The following is a 16,491-nucleotide window of genomic DNA, read 5'->3' as shown; positions in this document are numbered from 1 at the left end:
CTAAACCAGAGTATGAAAGTACTGGCAGTATTATTCTTGCTATAATTATTTTGGATACACCTCACAGATGCGTATTATGAAGTGTTAAATAATATTGCTATTTTCTAACAGCTTAGCTCATTGCTCCCTACACATCAAGTGTGATTTACCATGGCAAAGTACACCTTTATGTTTACGGAGTAGCATGAAATTTGGGGCAAGACAAATGTATCAACTTACACGAGAAAAAAGGCTGCTCTTTCCCTCAACATTTCTGGACTCTCCAGATTAGACTAAATAAATATATTAAATTAATGGAAGGGCCTCTGAATTCAGGAGAGCACTGGGCTGATAGTAAGGCACCAAAGAGGTGAATGAAAGCATATTGGACAGTATTGTAAGAGTAAAACTTGCCATGATGTGTAAACCAGCAGCTGACAGCAGAACTCTAGTAATATAGAATATTTTCCAGAGATAGACAATGACATTTTCCCAAAGCTGCTGCTTTAACCAGAAAGTCACATAAATACTTGGATACAATGTACTAGGGCTGCTGGCTATGAATTATGAATGAACTTTGCTAATCACCACGGAATTTTGATTTCCCAACCATTGATTACCTGCTGTCATTTGATAATGTTTGGAGAAGATTGCTAAATATAATAAAGCATCCTGTATAGGCCTGTGGAATTATGATAAAAAGTTGACAGAATAACATTAAGAATTCTGGAATGTATTCTCATGAGCTTAAAGGAATAACTAAACCTGAATGCCAGTACTGCAGGAATGAAAAACTACTGGCAATTATTAGGACCTGTTATGTCATGCAAATTCTTCACCTTCAGCCTGATTAAAGGTCTTCAAGCACGACGGAATAGAGCTTGAAACTTGCCAGGATTATTATTCTATAATGCCATGGTGAAGCTAGTGAATATTTTAGAGCCTTACTGAGTATCCTTGCTGTCAATTTGTAGTGATGCTTTACCTCCTTGAGGTCCCAAAGGCTGATGTTTGTGTAGCACATTTACTTTTTGTAGTAACCAGCATACTCATGCAGTGACAGTCTCTAGAACTAACAGGAGTGAGGCATAGAAAGACCTCAAGAAGATGAGAAACTTGTTGTCTAATACCTTGATAATACAAGAGGTCACCATATTTTGGCTTTGGGAACAACCCAACGACTTAATTCTGGAGTACTTACCAGAGTAAGGAAACACTGTTCCTGTGTGATTACTGTTTTAACCCAAATTGATACTACATAGCATTGCAGCTCCTATTTAACTGCCTAATATTTTCTTAGGCCAGAGAATAATGTATTTATTTTAAGGACTGCAGACCAATTCACTCGTAGACTAGCACAAAAAATGAAGGTTTGATAGACACTTACTTTGGTAGATCATTGTGCAATATAAAACATGCACATACATTCTTTTTCAAGAGTCACTCAGGTACTAAATGGGACACATTTGGCATGCTAAAGTAATTTGCTACGTTTTTCATAATAATGTAGGAACCTATCTGACTAAACTGAAATGAACATAAACCCTGCACAAAATCTACCAGAGGGAAACCTCAGCCTGGACAACTTTCAGAGAATACTGGAGCCTGGTCTACTCAATTTTAGTAGTAATGTGAAAGAACACTGAGTTCAGACCAGCCAGGATGCATTTTCTGAATTCGTAATTTGCTTTCAAGTTGTAAAAGCTGTATTAAAAAAAGCATTTGCTTTTTAAAACATCTAGCAAATAAAACAGATGCATCTACAATGCTCATTGCTAGCTATTTGAACAAAAGCCAGCAAGTGAAAACAATATATAACAGATAAAGGTGATAACTAAGCCAAATTACCTTTTTTTTCAACTGCAGTCTGCTGTATATCTATGCATACATGATGTATACAGCATTCCACTTGTATTGCAGTATGGTATCCTGCTACTTCTATGTTCTAGTGATTTCTCCAAGGGTTTGTGTAGTAATCTTCTGCTTGTGTCCTGCTAGCAGTGCAAGTGGATCATCATTCAAATGAAAATACAGAAAGAACACTTGAAGATTTTATTTTTTTTCTGAGAGTCATGCTTTTCTTCTGATGAGTGCACTTGATAAAACACATTCCACCCACCCACAGCCCCCTGCCTTCTCTGTGTTCCACTGATAACGTGACCCACCACACTGAAACAGTATTATTTCCTGAAAGGCTGTAGGCAAGCATGATGATGAGAAGAAAAAGGAGAAATGAATGTTAAATAGAATGGGAGAAAGAGGAATTGTGCATTTGTATGAGAAAATCAGAAGAAAAAAAATTTAAAGGTGTGCTGAGAGTTGGATATAATAAGGGGGGAAGCAAGTGCATATTTCTTTTAAAATTTATGTATCATAGAATACAAAGGAATAATTCTACCCACATCATCAGTCAATTCCTACCAATTTGTGGGATATGAATGGGGGAAATGACAATGACAAAATTGGCACAAGTTTCATGTTAGTATAACGGAGTTCATATTTTGAAAAATGTTTGAGACTAGGCAAAACAATCCTTTCAAAAATAAATATCTTTGATTAAAGAGAGGACAAAGGATATGCACAGAGATAAAAAGCAAGGGTATTTCATTTATGTAGAACTTAACTAATTTTGACATGATTCCAGGAATATTTTTAACATGCATCTATGTAAATACACACGCACTCACTCTTTTCATCCATTTACCCTTTTCAGGAGTATGTAAGAAAATGGTGTTTAAGAACAAACCCTTGGTGATAACATTTATAAGCACATCTTGTTAGATTTATAATCAGAGGAGGATTGGAGACAAGAAAATTATCCTAGCAGTATTTGTCAAGTGTATGACAGTGTTCTCTAATTGACTTCAACAGGGGCGGATTCCCTGCTGTATGCTTTATTTAATGTACCTTTAAAGTTTTCCTCGTTGCTAGTCATGTCACTTCTTTGAGCAAGCGCTTAGTCCAGTTTTAGCTGGAGCTCACCTTGAGAGAACCATCAGGAAGAAGCCTGTGCATCTCTTAAGTTCTTGTGCGCTGCTAAATTTTACTTTTTAACCTGTCCTAAAATTTCTCCTTCAAAGTTATTAATGGAAGGAAATACAGCCTATTTCATCGGGTTATATTTTATACACTCATGTTTTTACATTTTTAGCCTGCTCTAAGTCATCTGTTTTGTGCAAAGTATTATATTTTGCTCCTGAAAAAGCATCAGCTGATAACCAACAGCTTTGGCCCTGAACATATGCCTTGTTTTCTTTCTGTAATTTATATACTAGTCTCTCTTCTGTGAGCAATATCCCACAAGTTATTGCCAAATTGAGCAAGCTATGGACCTAGTGGTGGCAAGAGAATGAAGACTGCTTGTTGTTAATGGATAGGATAGGAGAATAATAAAGCAAGAACTTGGGCGTTGGCATTATTTTAGCATGCTGGATGAATTTAGAAGTGTGAAAAATCAGCTTTTGTGATATTCTGCTTTTGTTTACCTCCAGTCTTTTCTGAGTCAGAAAGTTAAGTAATCTAGTATTGGCAAATCACAGCTCAGTGCCCAGTTTTGGCTATGAGGCTACATACTAAACACCCATTATAGACTTTTCAACCGGAATATGAATTTATCATTTTTATTGTAACATTCATCACTTTAGAAGTGATTAATTACTATCTAGAGTCTGACCTATGCCCTATGGAAATGTTTAGACCTGTATTTAGCTCTTTAAGATTGATTAATGTACCCAAAGCTCTTTATGTTTCCTTTCAATCAGTACAAATGTCTCATTTAATGTAGTTTAGTTCAGGAGCATAGCAAATGTGGGTTGTTTCACAGAATTTTCAGGTGTGGTCATGACACTTCAAAACAACTGCAAAATAGCAACCAATCTGACATCTGTGGCACTATCTTTTACAACTATGGTTGTTGAGAAGAAAAGACAGTTCAAAATTTACCTGAACTGGACTGGATAAGACCCCGGTCTGATTTAGATTATCTTAATAGCTGTCATGTATAGCATGAATTACAGAGGCCTTGTCTGAGGCTGTTGAAGCTTCTTCAGAATAAATCATCCAGTTGCTTTGTGGTGTCTGATATACCAGTTTGCACCAACCAGTAGTAATAACTGGGGAGTGTGAATTTACTTTTTAACTAGCTACAAGCCTTGTATGGCAGATACAGATTAAAAAAAATAATTCTAAGGCAAATGATTCAATAGCTCTGTAAAAAAATCATAGTAACAGTATTACTGAGAACATCAAAAATCGTGGTAGGTGTTCATATTAGGTTGCCAACCTAAATGATTCTATGATTCTGTGACACTTTATGTTTTGTCATTCTTTTACACTCTATTGTAATGTTTCTTGCTGAAAGTGTATTTACCACTACTTAAAACCATCTTCTTTGATGTATTAGCTCACATCAGTCATATTCTTCTCTCTAGAATCTATTTTTTTCTTGATTTCCATGGCCTTAATATGTCAGATCTCCTTTTAGCTTTCTGATCATCACTTCAGTAAATGTTTTAGAGAGATCTTTCTTGGTACACCTGTGATCTGGTAACATGGACTGGGTGCCCAGTAGCAGCCGAAGCATTGCTTGGAGCAAAAGCTCAGGTGCAATTGTTGAATGCAGGGTCAGGTTAGTTTAATCTGAAAGTTTATGAGCTCCAAGGCTGCTCTGCCTTGCAAGCTACAGCCCAGTAAGTGGAACCATCCTCCTGAAAGAAATACTGTGTGCTTTCTTCTGTGCTTCCTCTTATGCTTTGAACTGTTTTTTGGCAGATGCCTCTAAAAAAGCTTGAGGATTGTTTGGGTGTTAATCTGCTAAGGCAGAACCTACCATGCTGACTAGTTGCCTGCCTCTTTTAATTAAATTGGAAATTTCTTGAGATCTCATCTTCTCTTTTCCTGACATTGATGTAGTGGATAATATTTTTTTTCTTGTAAACGCAAATACATGATTATTGTTTTTTCCTGTTGCAGCTCATCTAGTGTCATTTCTATTTCCAGAAGATTTCTCATGTCTTTGTTGTATCAGACATCTGGTCAGTATATCTCAGTTAAAAGCCAAAGATTGTAAGAACTGTTCCAATTAGCATAATCTCCCAGTCACAAACAGTACGATCTTTATCATCGGAAAGGAGAATTATGTAAGGTTGCTTCTAGACATTGTAGTAGTTCTGGACTTGTGTGGTTGAAGGGAGAGTATTTCTTTTTTTCTGCACTTAAAACATAGAATTATATAATACCTCAAACACTGTTTTATCATTTAATACTACACATTCATTTCTGTGCTGGGATACAGACCTATGTTTAGCGGAGTGGTGTGACTGGTCAGTAGTGACCCTGGTGGCTGTGCAAAAGAAGATGTGAGAATGGCCTCACAGTCAGGATGGCAGCATTGCCAGGTTCAACAATACCAACAAGCTTAAAGGAAAAGCTGCAAGGCAGCATTAAGTGACAGAGGAGAAAAAGCCCTCCACTTAAGCTCTGTCATCCTGAAGACTGACCAGGATGTGTTTTGCTCAGTTCATGCCTAATATAAGTCAGTGTGTCCCTTGCTTGACTAGGGTAGCCTCCATAAGACCAGCCACTATTTCCTGTGCCGCTGTGTCCCCAGGTATAAAAAATTATTGGGCATTTCATGGGTTGGGGTGGGCTTTTTTTGATGTATTTTAATAATAGCTATGTAAATTAGGAACTGGTGTTAAAGAGAAGAAAATATGAGCAAAGGTATCGGTACTGTTCAGCTGGACCAGAATCCCGCTCACCATTCAACATGGCTTAAGCCCTCTGGACTGCTCTTCAGAGATGCTTTGATCTTTTCCTTGACAATACACAGGTACTTAAGGAGAATTCAGGCCACCAAAAATGCTATTCCATGTGTTTCTCTGGGTCATACAGGTTTTGTGTAGTAGATCAGCTTTGGAGACCTAGACAAGAACCTTACCTTTACTCTTCTCTTCTCTAGTAGACTTCCCATTCTTCAGAGCAGACTTTACCTGCCTCTAGAAAACTTCATTAGTTGATATTTAGATTTGTAAGAAGAAAAGATAAAATATTTTTCTTGGGCATTGTCATCCTGACAATGACACAGTTTACATAAAGATGCAGCTTAATTTTTTCAGATTTTCTGAAAGTAAACCCTATATTTTTCCTGTGCTATTTTCTCTTATGCAGAATGTAAGAAATATTTTAGTTCTGATATGGTTTAGCCACTTTGAACTTGTACCTTTGTTCTAAAGAATGTCTCCTGCTAAGACTGAATCTCTCTGTGTCTGTTTGATGTGTGTGTGCATGATTTGTTGTACTTTGGGATTTGCATCTCTCAATAGCAGTGTTGTTGCCTAGCAAAGTCTGGTATAACACAAGAGTAATAGAATATGATAGAATATGTGTTGGTAAAGCTGATTTAAAATTTAAAATGACAATCAGTGTGCCCCTTTTTAGTAATTTATTAGTCACTGTTTATACTGATCTGTATCCCTTTTGTTTTCCCCACTCAGATGTTGCAAGAGCAATTGAGTTGCTGGAGAAACTGCAGGAATCTGGAGAAGTACCAGTACACAAGCTACAGTCTCTAAAGAAGGTGCTGCAGAGTGAGTTTTGTACAGCTATCAGAGAGGTATGAATTTGAGATTTTTAGTTATTTCTCAGACTAACATCCCTCACCTGTAAAGAAAAGCATATTTGTCTTTCAGTGCTGGAGAATTAGGAGTACCTTGTATAAAGGATGATGGATGTGAGATCTGTCAGTAGCTCCCTGCTACTGTGCAGAATGTTGAAGTTACTGAAAAGCAGACACAGAACAGTTGCATCAGCAAGGCATCAAGCCTGAGGCAATTAGCCTTGCTAATGAGAAAGGGTGATTAATTAGTACTTTTGTATTCTGCTCGTGCTGTTTGAGGGCCTGTGGTAACCTGTACAGCACAGTGCTGGGAGCATGGGCACATGCCAGGTTGGGTCAGCTCTCCTTTGAGCTCAGCCATGATAGGGTGGTGCTGATAGAATCAGAATGCAGTGACAGCCAAAAGGGGCAAGGCTGAAGTTAGCTGAAGCTGACTGGAATCTTACCTTTGAAGTCAGTGGTCAGGTCCCAGTGGGCTTTGCTCCTCGTGTCAGAAATCCTTGTCAGACTGCTGAGAACTGCAGTCATTCCCCTACCAGCTGTGGCCAGGGCCTTCTAAGCTCTGCCCAACAGTAGAGAAATGATAATTGTTTTCTTCTAGTCAAGCTAGAGAAGATGTACCACACTTCCTGCATGCATACAAGCAGTATCTTTAAAACAGTTAAATGATGAACACTTCTGTTGGCAGTTTCTTAGACAAGAAAACATGATTTAATACAACATCATGTCAGACGTTTTACCTACTAAACCAAGGGCTCTTAGCCTGCCAAACAGAAGCAGTTCTAAATGCCCTAATGAAGGCAACATCTTTTTAGTAGAAAATCTGTAAGAACTTCTGTTTCAGTTTATCTGTCTACTGCCTGGAAGTAATCTTTTGTTGCTGAAATCAGTGGGGAATCTGATGTTCTATCAATGGTAGCAAAATTGAACTGATAACTAGGCAACAGCAGCAGATTGATTGAGTGGACTACTGAGTGGTTGGAAGGAAAACAGAGATGAACAGACATTAGTTTAATAAGCAAAATGGAACACACTCTTTGTTTTATGAAATATATTCTTCAATGTGAGAATCAGAGAGAGACTTTCACCTAATTAAATTACAGTTTTCAAGGCTTTTTAAAGGGAATAGTGTTCCCTAACAATAAATAATGGCACTGTGTACCCTCCAAAGCTGATATTCTGACTAGTCCTTTTATTTAATCAAACTAAATGCTTCTTTAAGTAACCACAGAGCATAGAAAAGTTGTGGGATTGTTTGGGGGGTTTTTTGAGATAGCAGAGCCTGGTACTCCAATTCTTAAAGGCAGCTTTGAATTTTTAGAGCCTCACCAGTGAAATCTTAACAAATTTATATTAGTCTTTGGAAAACAGTTTTAGCAGAAGCAAACACAAAATTTAAGAACTAGGAAACTGGCTTAGAAAAATGCACTCTCAGTTCAGTGAACTGAAAGTAGATTTTGAAAAATCATCTGAGTGTCACAAAAGGACTTTATAGAGTATTGTGTAAAGACAACCTGCACGTGACAGACTATCTAATTCATGTTAGATTCTTATAGCCAAATAATATACATTCCAAGAAGCCTGGAGCTAGTTGTTACACAAGAATTGAGTGATGATTAATAAACAGTTCTACCAACTTAATAAACAAAAAAAAAGTATTTCTAATTAAATATGTATAGAGCCTATCTTTCTAATATATCACTAGCAGAGAACAAAATTTCTACACCCAAAATATTTGTACCATTCACCTCTATGTGTGTAAATCTTTTTTTAGAAAAAATATTTCAAATATAAAAGGCGAAATAATAAATCTTTACATTTAGGGAGAGTGGGAGGATTGACAAATGTACATTGTGAGTACTTAAGGTTGTTCAGCACATGGCTTCTCTTTTCAGATACATTAAGTCCTTGGCTAATATTTAGACTGTAGCTCTCTTTTTTTCCACCAGCTGAAGAGGTGTTGGAAATCTCACAAAATAATTGCTTCGATATTAAAAAAAAAATCATAAAAGGATGGTATATTTTGGTCACATTACATTGTTAGATATCTCCAAGCAGTGCAACAAGGGCTGGGAGGATAGCTGAGCTGTGTTGTGTTGTGTTGTTTATCAGGGATGCCCTTCTTGCATGTCCTTCATGTACGCTGAAGTTTATTGAACGGCACAGATTTTTGTGAGTGTGTTTGAGTTTGAGTAGCTAAGGCTAAACAGAAATTTCTCTACAAATGTTCTCACCCATTGTTTATCTTTTTCTATCTTAGTGCAAGCTGTGAGAGTGTGGTGACTAGATTTTAATTTTCTTTATTAGCACCTACACAGACTAGAGGAGAAAAGTTGTTGACATTACAAGAGAAAGCACAGCAGTCAGTTGGAAATAATGAGAAAAGTGGGAGTGAAGCAGACCAAGTGTGAGCTGTAGGTAGGAGTAATCAAAATGGGATGAGGAGGCAGGCTTTGTGTTAGTATGCAAATTCTGAAAGCGGCTGCTTATTATATATATGCAGATACTCAGATCTGCAGTGTGGTGTGTTCATTTTATAAGGCAAGATCTGAGCCTAATTTTCTTTCATCAGGAAATCTAGTAAAAGAGATTAAAGCTGCCTTTTGTAGTCCTATAACCACCATAATGGAGTAACACTGGAAAATAAAAATTTCCCAGTCTAAGAAATTATGGAAACTTAACTGTCCAGTGAGTTTCGTTGTTAAAATATGTCCCACAGAAACTCAGCATTGGGCTGAGTGTAGGTGAAAGGATCAAAGATGAAAGATAATCTGCACTGTACTGACTGAATGTGACTTGTCCCTTCTACAAGTAGGAACAGAGAAGCAAGCAGTCACTTTTATGAGCCATTAGCCTTGAAAAGTATGAGATACATTATTAGATGACATACATTCCAATATAATGTGTAGGAATCTATCTAATGGCTGTAATTAATTGTATTTATGGGAATCTATTTAGTAAATCAAATTTCAAATCCCTACACTAATAATCCATAGAAACAATTTTTTTAAAAAGTGACTGAGTGAATGAAATTTAAATAGAAGTACTTTAGCATTTTTCAAGGATGCTATGTTAGGAAATCGTGATTAATGGTTCTCACTTGGCTAAATATAAGTACCACCAACAGAAATACTCTGTCTGGCACTAGGCAGGAATATGTATTAGTGCTGAAAACACAATGGAAATAATTGAAGTATATAATGGCCTCAGTATTTCCTTTTCACCTGAAGACCCCTAGAGCAGAAAACAAGTTAACCAAAGTCTGATCACACTAAAAATCAATTTGGAAAAAAATTTAATTGTGTTTTAAAATTACTTATTTTAAAAGCTCCCTAGATACATGAAGATTAATTAGCCTTCTATAGCTTTGTCATCTGATAAAACTTGCACAAATCTTGTCCATTATACCATTAAATCCCTTGCTCTTCTAAATGTTTTTGTTGTTTATTCAAAGCTGTTGCTGTGTTGTAGTCATCTGATTTCCAGGGAGTTACTGGAATAAATAAAGGGCTGTGAAAGTGAATGCATAATTGAGCTATTGAGAAGTTATATTCACATGCAACATAAAACCAGACAACCTAATTGATAAAGTTACTTTTAATTCTTAAAAGTCAGCAAAAGGAAGTTATAAGAACTGTAAAATAAGGTGGATTTCTGGTCTGGCAAGAAACACTTAAAGACCTGTGGGCCTAGATGATAGAATAAACAACTGAGCAAAACACAATGGATCATCAGCAGGAAAATGTGATGTGCCTTAGCAGCTTATGTGGATATTGTTTACTGCTAACATCTGATAATTGGTGCTCAAGCACCAGGAGAATTACAATACAGCTTGATAAACACTTGCATCTCCTGGTGAGCAGAGTTTTCTTTGAAGTTGATTCCCTGATTTCTGTTTCTGTGTGTTAAATATGTAATATTCGGTGTATCTCACTTTTCTCCCAGTCTGCCTTTGCTACTCAATCTCCCATTTCAATGTTAAATCTAAAGTTTTTCTGTGTGGATATTATTTGAAAGAAGATCTGACTAGGCAATGCCTATGGTGAAGCAATACCAAAATTAATCAGATAAAAATGTGGTATGGCAACAAGACACACAAAAGTAACCATTATTTTATATTATTATGATTTCCACCAAAATATCAGGTCATCACAGAAAAGCAATTCTGTAGAACTCAGTCATTGACAAAGGAGGAGCACTCAATACAATATACTCTACTCTTGTGCATTCTGTATGAAATTAGTGGGAAAGCATGTTGTCTTTGAAAATAGTTCAGTTTCTACCTCAGTAGTTAAAACTTTTTTAAGCTTGCTATAAAACTATCTTATAGACAGAGCATCCTGGAGATTTAAAGACCCCTATTGACTTACAGGCATAAAAATGGCAGTAGCAGAACACCAACCCATTTTTTTGAGGTCCTGATGCTCCCTAGTTACTTTAAAGATATAATTGCTTATATTGTATAGTATTAAAAACATAGTTTCATTATATATTAGGTAGGATAGTTTAATAAGCCTTGTCAATATATTGGAATGATTTCCTTTAATTAATAATTTTCATTTCCATGCCTTAGTGATCTGAATACCCAGAATGCCAGTGCTGCGAATGTGCAGTGTGTCTTTATCTGGTCATTTCCTCAAGCTGTCCACCTGCACTTTTAATTATTAACCCTGATATATGTCTTTGGAAATATTAAGGGGACCAGAAGAAGGCTGCTGGGCAGTGAAAACTGACTCTGGTGGTAGTGTGCTTATCACTATACTCTGATGCCATGTGTGACAGCAGAAGGCTGGCTGGAATCCTTAGATGTTCGTTCACTTCAGATGTCCCAGTGTGGTGGTGTACTCCATTTTTACAGGGCTGTGCTGAATATAACAATCTGGGTATTAGCTGGACTCAGGCAAAAATTCTCATTAATTCTTTTATTAAATTATTAATTTAGGACTTTAATGTAGGAGCCATTTAAAGACCTGTTTTCATTGTGTTTCAAGAATCTCAAAATTTGTTTGTTCGCTTTGCATTATAATGCTGTTCCACCACATCCCAGACCTAGCCTCTGAAAGCAGAATTTCAATGTCTTCTGCCTCATGAGTCCTTGCAGAAATGGAGGTTCACCAGGCCAGATTCTCTTAGTTGGCACTAAGGTAAACCCCAGAGTCCCAATCCCGCCCTGTGTTAACCTTTTATTTCCACTGGGAGTTGCATATTTGTTACAGGAGGAGAAATACATTTCCAGTCAGTCTTTCATCTCCTCAGGGTTAGCCCAGCTTTTGAAGTTTTTAAATTATAAGATGCAAGCTTGGAAAAAAAAAATTATTGAGAAGACTTACTGCTATAATTCACAGCACAGAATTGTGATTAAAGCTCAGTGGGAAGCCTGACATCTAAAGATCCCCTGCCGTCACATTTACCCATGCAAACCGAACTGTTGGTCAGGATTGAGCATAAGTGATATGTCAGACTTACTAATAAGGCAATTAGTAAACAAAAGGGCAATAGGACAACACATAGGAGTAAAGCAACCAAGATTTATCAGCTCCCATTTGTAGCTCAGGTCACAAAAACAGTATGGTTGTATTAGCATGATGCCTCATTAGACTGGCTGGGAAGCAAAGTTCTCCTTAGGCTAATCTGATACCTTGTTATAACTTGTTCTAGTGTTCCTGATAGTTTATTCAGAATTACTGCACCATTAGTTTAGTATTAGCACTCATGCAGTAGCAAATACAGAATCGTGCAAATCGACCAATTTAATTCAGATTTTTGCATGCTTAGGCATTGATTTATTTGTAACTTTTCATTAAAAATTGTATTCCCGGATGCTAGTTGTAAAGTTTCAGCATTTTATTAATTTTTTTTATATTGGAGTGGATTATAATGGCAGCCAAACACTTCAGTTTACCTCAATTCTGGGGCTGTGTTGCATTTGCAAGAATTTTCTACTGTACCTTTCCATCCCTTTTTAATTACCACAGTCCCAGCAATGAAAAGCCACCTAAAATAATGATAAAAGTTTCTACTAAAAGAGTACTTCCATCACTTTTAGGAAAGGGCATTACTTAGCTTCACTGTAATATGATGGTATGGCACAGTAGTAATGTATTCGTGTTTTACAGAATTTTACTTTTTGCCTCATGGTTGCAGGTACTGTATCCATAATAATGAGTTGGAAGAGGGATTTTTAATGTATGTAAATTAGATAATAAAAAATTAGATTTCTAAATATGAGCTTTCTGCTCTTTGTCTTGCCACCATGCTGGATTAGGCATTGCGAAAGTTCAGCAGAAAAGTTTAAGTGGGCAGTAAACACAGAACTTTTTTTTTCATTTCCCTACTGTGTTAAAATATATGCTATTTTTTAGGGTGAATGTAATCAGAAATTACTCAAATTTTGAAAAACAATGAAATTTCATTTGCCATTTTACCTTAAGTGATTGAAGCATTACTCTGTTGCTCACAAGCCCTAGATGGCATGAATGAGAACTTTTGGAAATAATTACCTTGTAATTCAGCAGATGGCTTTCATTAATGGCAATTATATGAATTTACCAAGCTGCCCAAGCATTATCTGAGAGAAGGCATTATTTAGTCTCTGTGCAATTACTAAGTCCCTGCCACTTTCATGACTTCACTGCAGGAGATTTAAAACAGCTGCTATTGTCACTTTTTTTGTTAGCTGCCTAGAGCTTAATACATAGATTTCACGGACAGAGTACCCCAGAATCTGGGACCAGACTGTATCATCGGTCTTTAATGAGTGCTTTCTCCCATTGGTTTTGAGTAAAGATCAATTTTTAGAGTTGGCTGGTGGCTATATATCTAGTCATACTTACGCTCTGCTTGTGTAACTGTGCCTTTTACAACATATAAATAAGTGCTTTAGTGATGCAAAAGTCCTGCAGCAGGATCAAAACGATGACATATCTTGTTCATGTTACCGTTTATCTGGGTGGCTGTATCATATTTACTAAAACTCTCTGAATGGTGCTCAGGTGATGTTTTCATTTAAGCACACAGCTGCAGATGTGTGCTACAGAAGGTGACTCCAGTGGAACATGTGTGGTGCATCTCAGCATCTTTTTTGTTTGCTCACATTATCAGTGTATTGTTGCAGTATCCTATTTGATTACATAAAATTCTTCAGAATAAACAGAATAGCCTCTGCTGCAGTTTGTCTCAAGCCTGCTTCTTGCTCTTGAGAGAAATCAGCAGCAAGGTTAACTACCAAGTAATATTAATGAGTGACAGGTTGTTGGAAGCCACTGCACCATTTTTTTTCCTTGATGGAGCCTCAGTATCCCTCTGCTGCCACTTAACTGATGTCACTGATGAGACTCCTGAGATATGCTGCTCAATCTCCATTTTTTAAATTCTGCCTTCAGAAAATAAAAGAAATAGTAAAACTGTTTTAAAACTCCATTTTAGCTATATTTTTGTTGGCATTTAAAACAAGATGCATCAGTAGTTTCCTTCCTTCTCCCTGCTTTCTCAGCTTGACAGGAACATTTGAGATGAGCTTGCATGGTGATGTCATGGTTCATCCAGGTGCTCATTTTGGCAGGGTTTTGACAAATCTGTTAAAGTTTGGAATATGGCTGTTGCATATGTCAGCCTCAACAGACTTATTGATAAAATGAGGGAAATTAGTGTTTATTAATGCTTAGCGTATTTTTGAACTCAAAGGTAACTGGCAGTGAGGTCTAAGAGAGAGTTTTAAATTACAAGCTGTGAGTTCCGACTGGTCTTACAGGAATTAACTAATCACACATTGGTATTTCTTTTTATCCCAGTATATTGCAGTAGACGCAGCAAAAGAGACTTTTAGGACAGTAATTTGCTATGGTTTAGTGATTGCAAAGGATACAATTTCTGCAACATGTGTAACACTGTTTTAAAGATGCCAGATCATAGTTCCCATTGAGGTAGAGCAGAGTACAGAACAGGGTGTAAGGGATATGAAATGAACTAAACGATCCAGTTATATTTTTCGTGTTCCTCATCTCAGTTATATTTTTCTTGTTCCTCATCTAAGTAATTTTTACTTGCAAATAAAAGTGTATTTTTCCTTATTCTTAAAAGGGTGTGAAGCAACTTCCTATTGACTTTACAGTGTCAGTGATGACTCCAGACAGAACTGACACTGGAGGGAAGAGGGGGGCACACAGAGGTCCTGTGTGTCCTAACAGCAACACCAGGCATGTTTCAATTGACTCCCCCAATGAGTACAGAGGATGTCACAGCATGCGTTTGCTGGTACATCTGCTACATTCTTCTGCTCGCACATAAGGGAGGAAAGAGATTCTGGCCCCAGCCTCTAACCCCTGTTGGGTTGTTTCTTGGACAGACGCAGCATCATATGGCAAAAGCTCAGGGACCAAAACTTGGGTCAGCTCTCCGACACCACCACAGATACTGTCAGGGCAGAGAGCACACCACCATTTTCCACATTAAAAAAAAAAAGAAAAAAATTCCATTTTAACTTGAGCCTTCATGAAGTATGTCACCCTAAATTAAAATATTATGCCTTTGCAGCGATTATACTTAATTTATTTTTAACAATGTCTCAGGCCCATGCTGGTTTTTTCCTACTGCCTAAGGACAGCTTAATAATGCATCAATATTCGGATCAGTTTTTCACTTTGGTAGAACTGACCTAGTTTCGTCCATAACCCCCATCCCCCAAAGAAGGAAACATTTAAATAAAATATCCTCAATGAAAATGTTAAAGCCAACATCAGTAATATTTCTTCCTCATGGTGTGAAATGAAACTGTTCCATCTCCTCAAGTTGTTAAACAGGACTGGATTTCACTTACAGGTTTGAGCTTTTTTAATGGATTAGCATCCCTGTAGCATCATGTGGCAACATCCATGCAGTTTTACTTCATGGAAACGGGATTGTTGCAATAATTGTGAAAATGATGCGAAGTTTGGTTTTGAAAATAGACACCAGTGGTTTTCCCAATGCAAATATGTAACTGCTCAAAGGCTAATGAGAGCTTATCATGTAAAAATATTCAGAATTCCTGCAACCTTGAATGACCACATTCTGTCTGATATAAATAGCTCATTAATACAGACTAGTTGTCACAAAGCAGCTTTTTCAAATTCAGTTGTCGAAATTCAGTAGCTGCAGGCAACAACTTACATAATACAGACATGTTGATGCTTCCAGTAAGAGCAATAAAGTGTATGACATTCCTTACTCTCAAAGGTGCTTTTCAGCCATTTTGACCTCCCCATACTCACAGGTATCTAGCGACTTGTCCTGTTCACATTGATGAAAGGAGAGCTCTTGTCAGCTTGCACTCAGGGACAGACTGAAGATTATTTACAGTATATACACTGTGAGCATGGCTGTAAGGTTGCCTAATTCTGCTTCTGTTGGGATTACTCAAATACCTATCAGAGTCCCATAACAAAATAGACTTCTGTGATTCATTTGCTCAAAGAATCTTGTTTAAGAAGAATCTGATTTTGTTGTGTGTATACATGGCATCCATGACATTCTTCCACAACCTCAAGTGGTTTTCTGGGGTTCTGTCCTTCACAAGGACTGCTGTTTAGAAAGTCTTCTCAAGTTCTCTTGCTTTTCAGTCATTCAGAATAGTCTCTTCCCTGATTTTTTAAAATTAACTACCAAAGATAAAAGTAGCTATTAACACAATGAAAAAACAATGTTAATATTTTTTGAGTCAAGTTGATTGATAGAAGACAAAATCAACTGCCCTGTGGAACTATTGTCTTCTGAGCTATGGTGTATGACAGTGTTTAGTCCAGTATCTTAGCTAGAGGCTGTAGCCCTGGTGGAGAAGACATGCTCTCAAAGATATAGATGTGCTTTCCCAAGCATGCTTATCACATGAAATAATTTTTAAAAATCAGGACACAGCCACA

At 37.1% G+C, this 16,491-nt stretch overlaps 1 protein-coding gene across 2 annotated transcripts in view; it reads left to right on the top strand.

Annotated features, from left to right (window-relative positions):
* The window catches only part of LIN7A (lin-7 cell polarity scaffold A), a 47,686-nt gene that overhangs the window by 12,624 nt on the left and 18,571 nt on the right, over window positions 1–16,491 (top strand). For both annotated transcript variants that reach the window (XM_085045754.1, XM_085045761.1), the window contains exon 2: window positions 6,474–6,592. In XM_085045754.1, coding sequence (XP_084901880.1) covers window positions 6,474–6,592 — 119 coding nt within the window. The remainder of the gene's footprint in view (window positions 1–6,473; window positions 6,593–16,491) is intronic.

This window comes from Lichenostomus cassidix, chromosome 1Aa, assembly GCF_008360975.1.
Source record: "Lichenostomus cassidix isolate B80296 chromosome 1Aa, HeHo_3.0, whole genome shotgun sequence".
Classification (NCBI taxonomy): Eukaryota; Metazoa; Chordata; class Aves; order Passeriformes; family Meliphagidae; genus Lichenostomus; species Lichenostomus cassidix.
The sequence above is the reverse complement of the archived record's forward strand: the minus strand, read 5'-3'. Positions and strand labels throughout refer to the sequence as shown.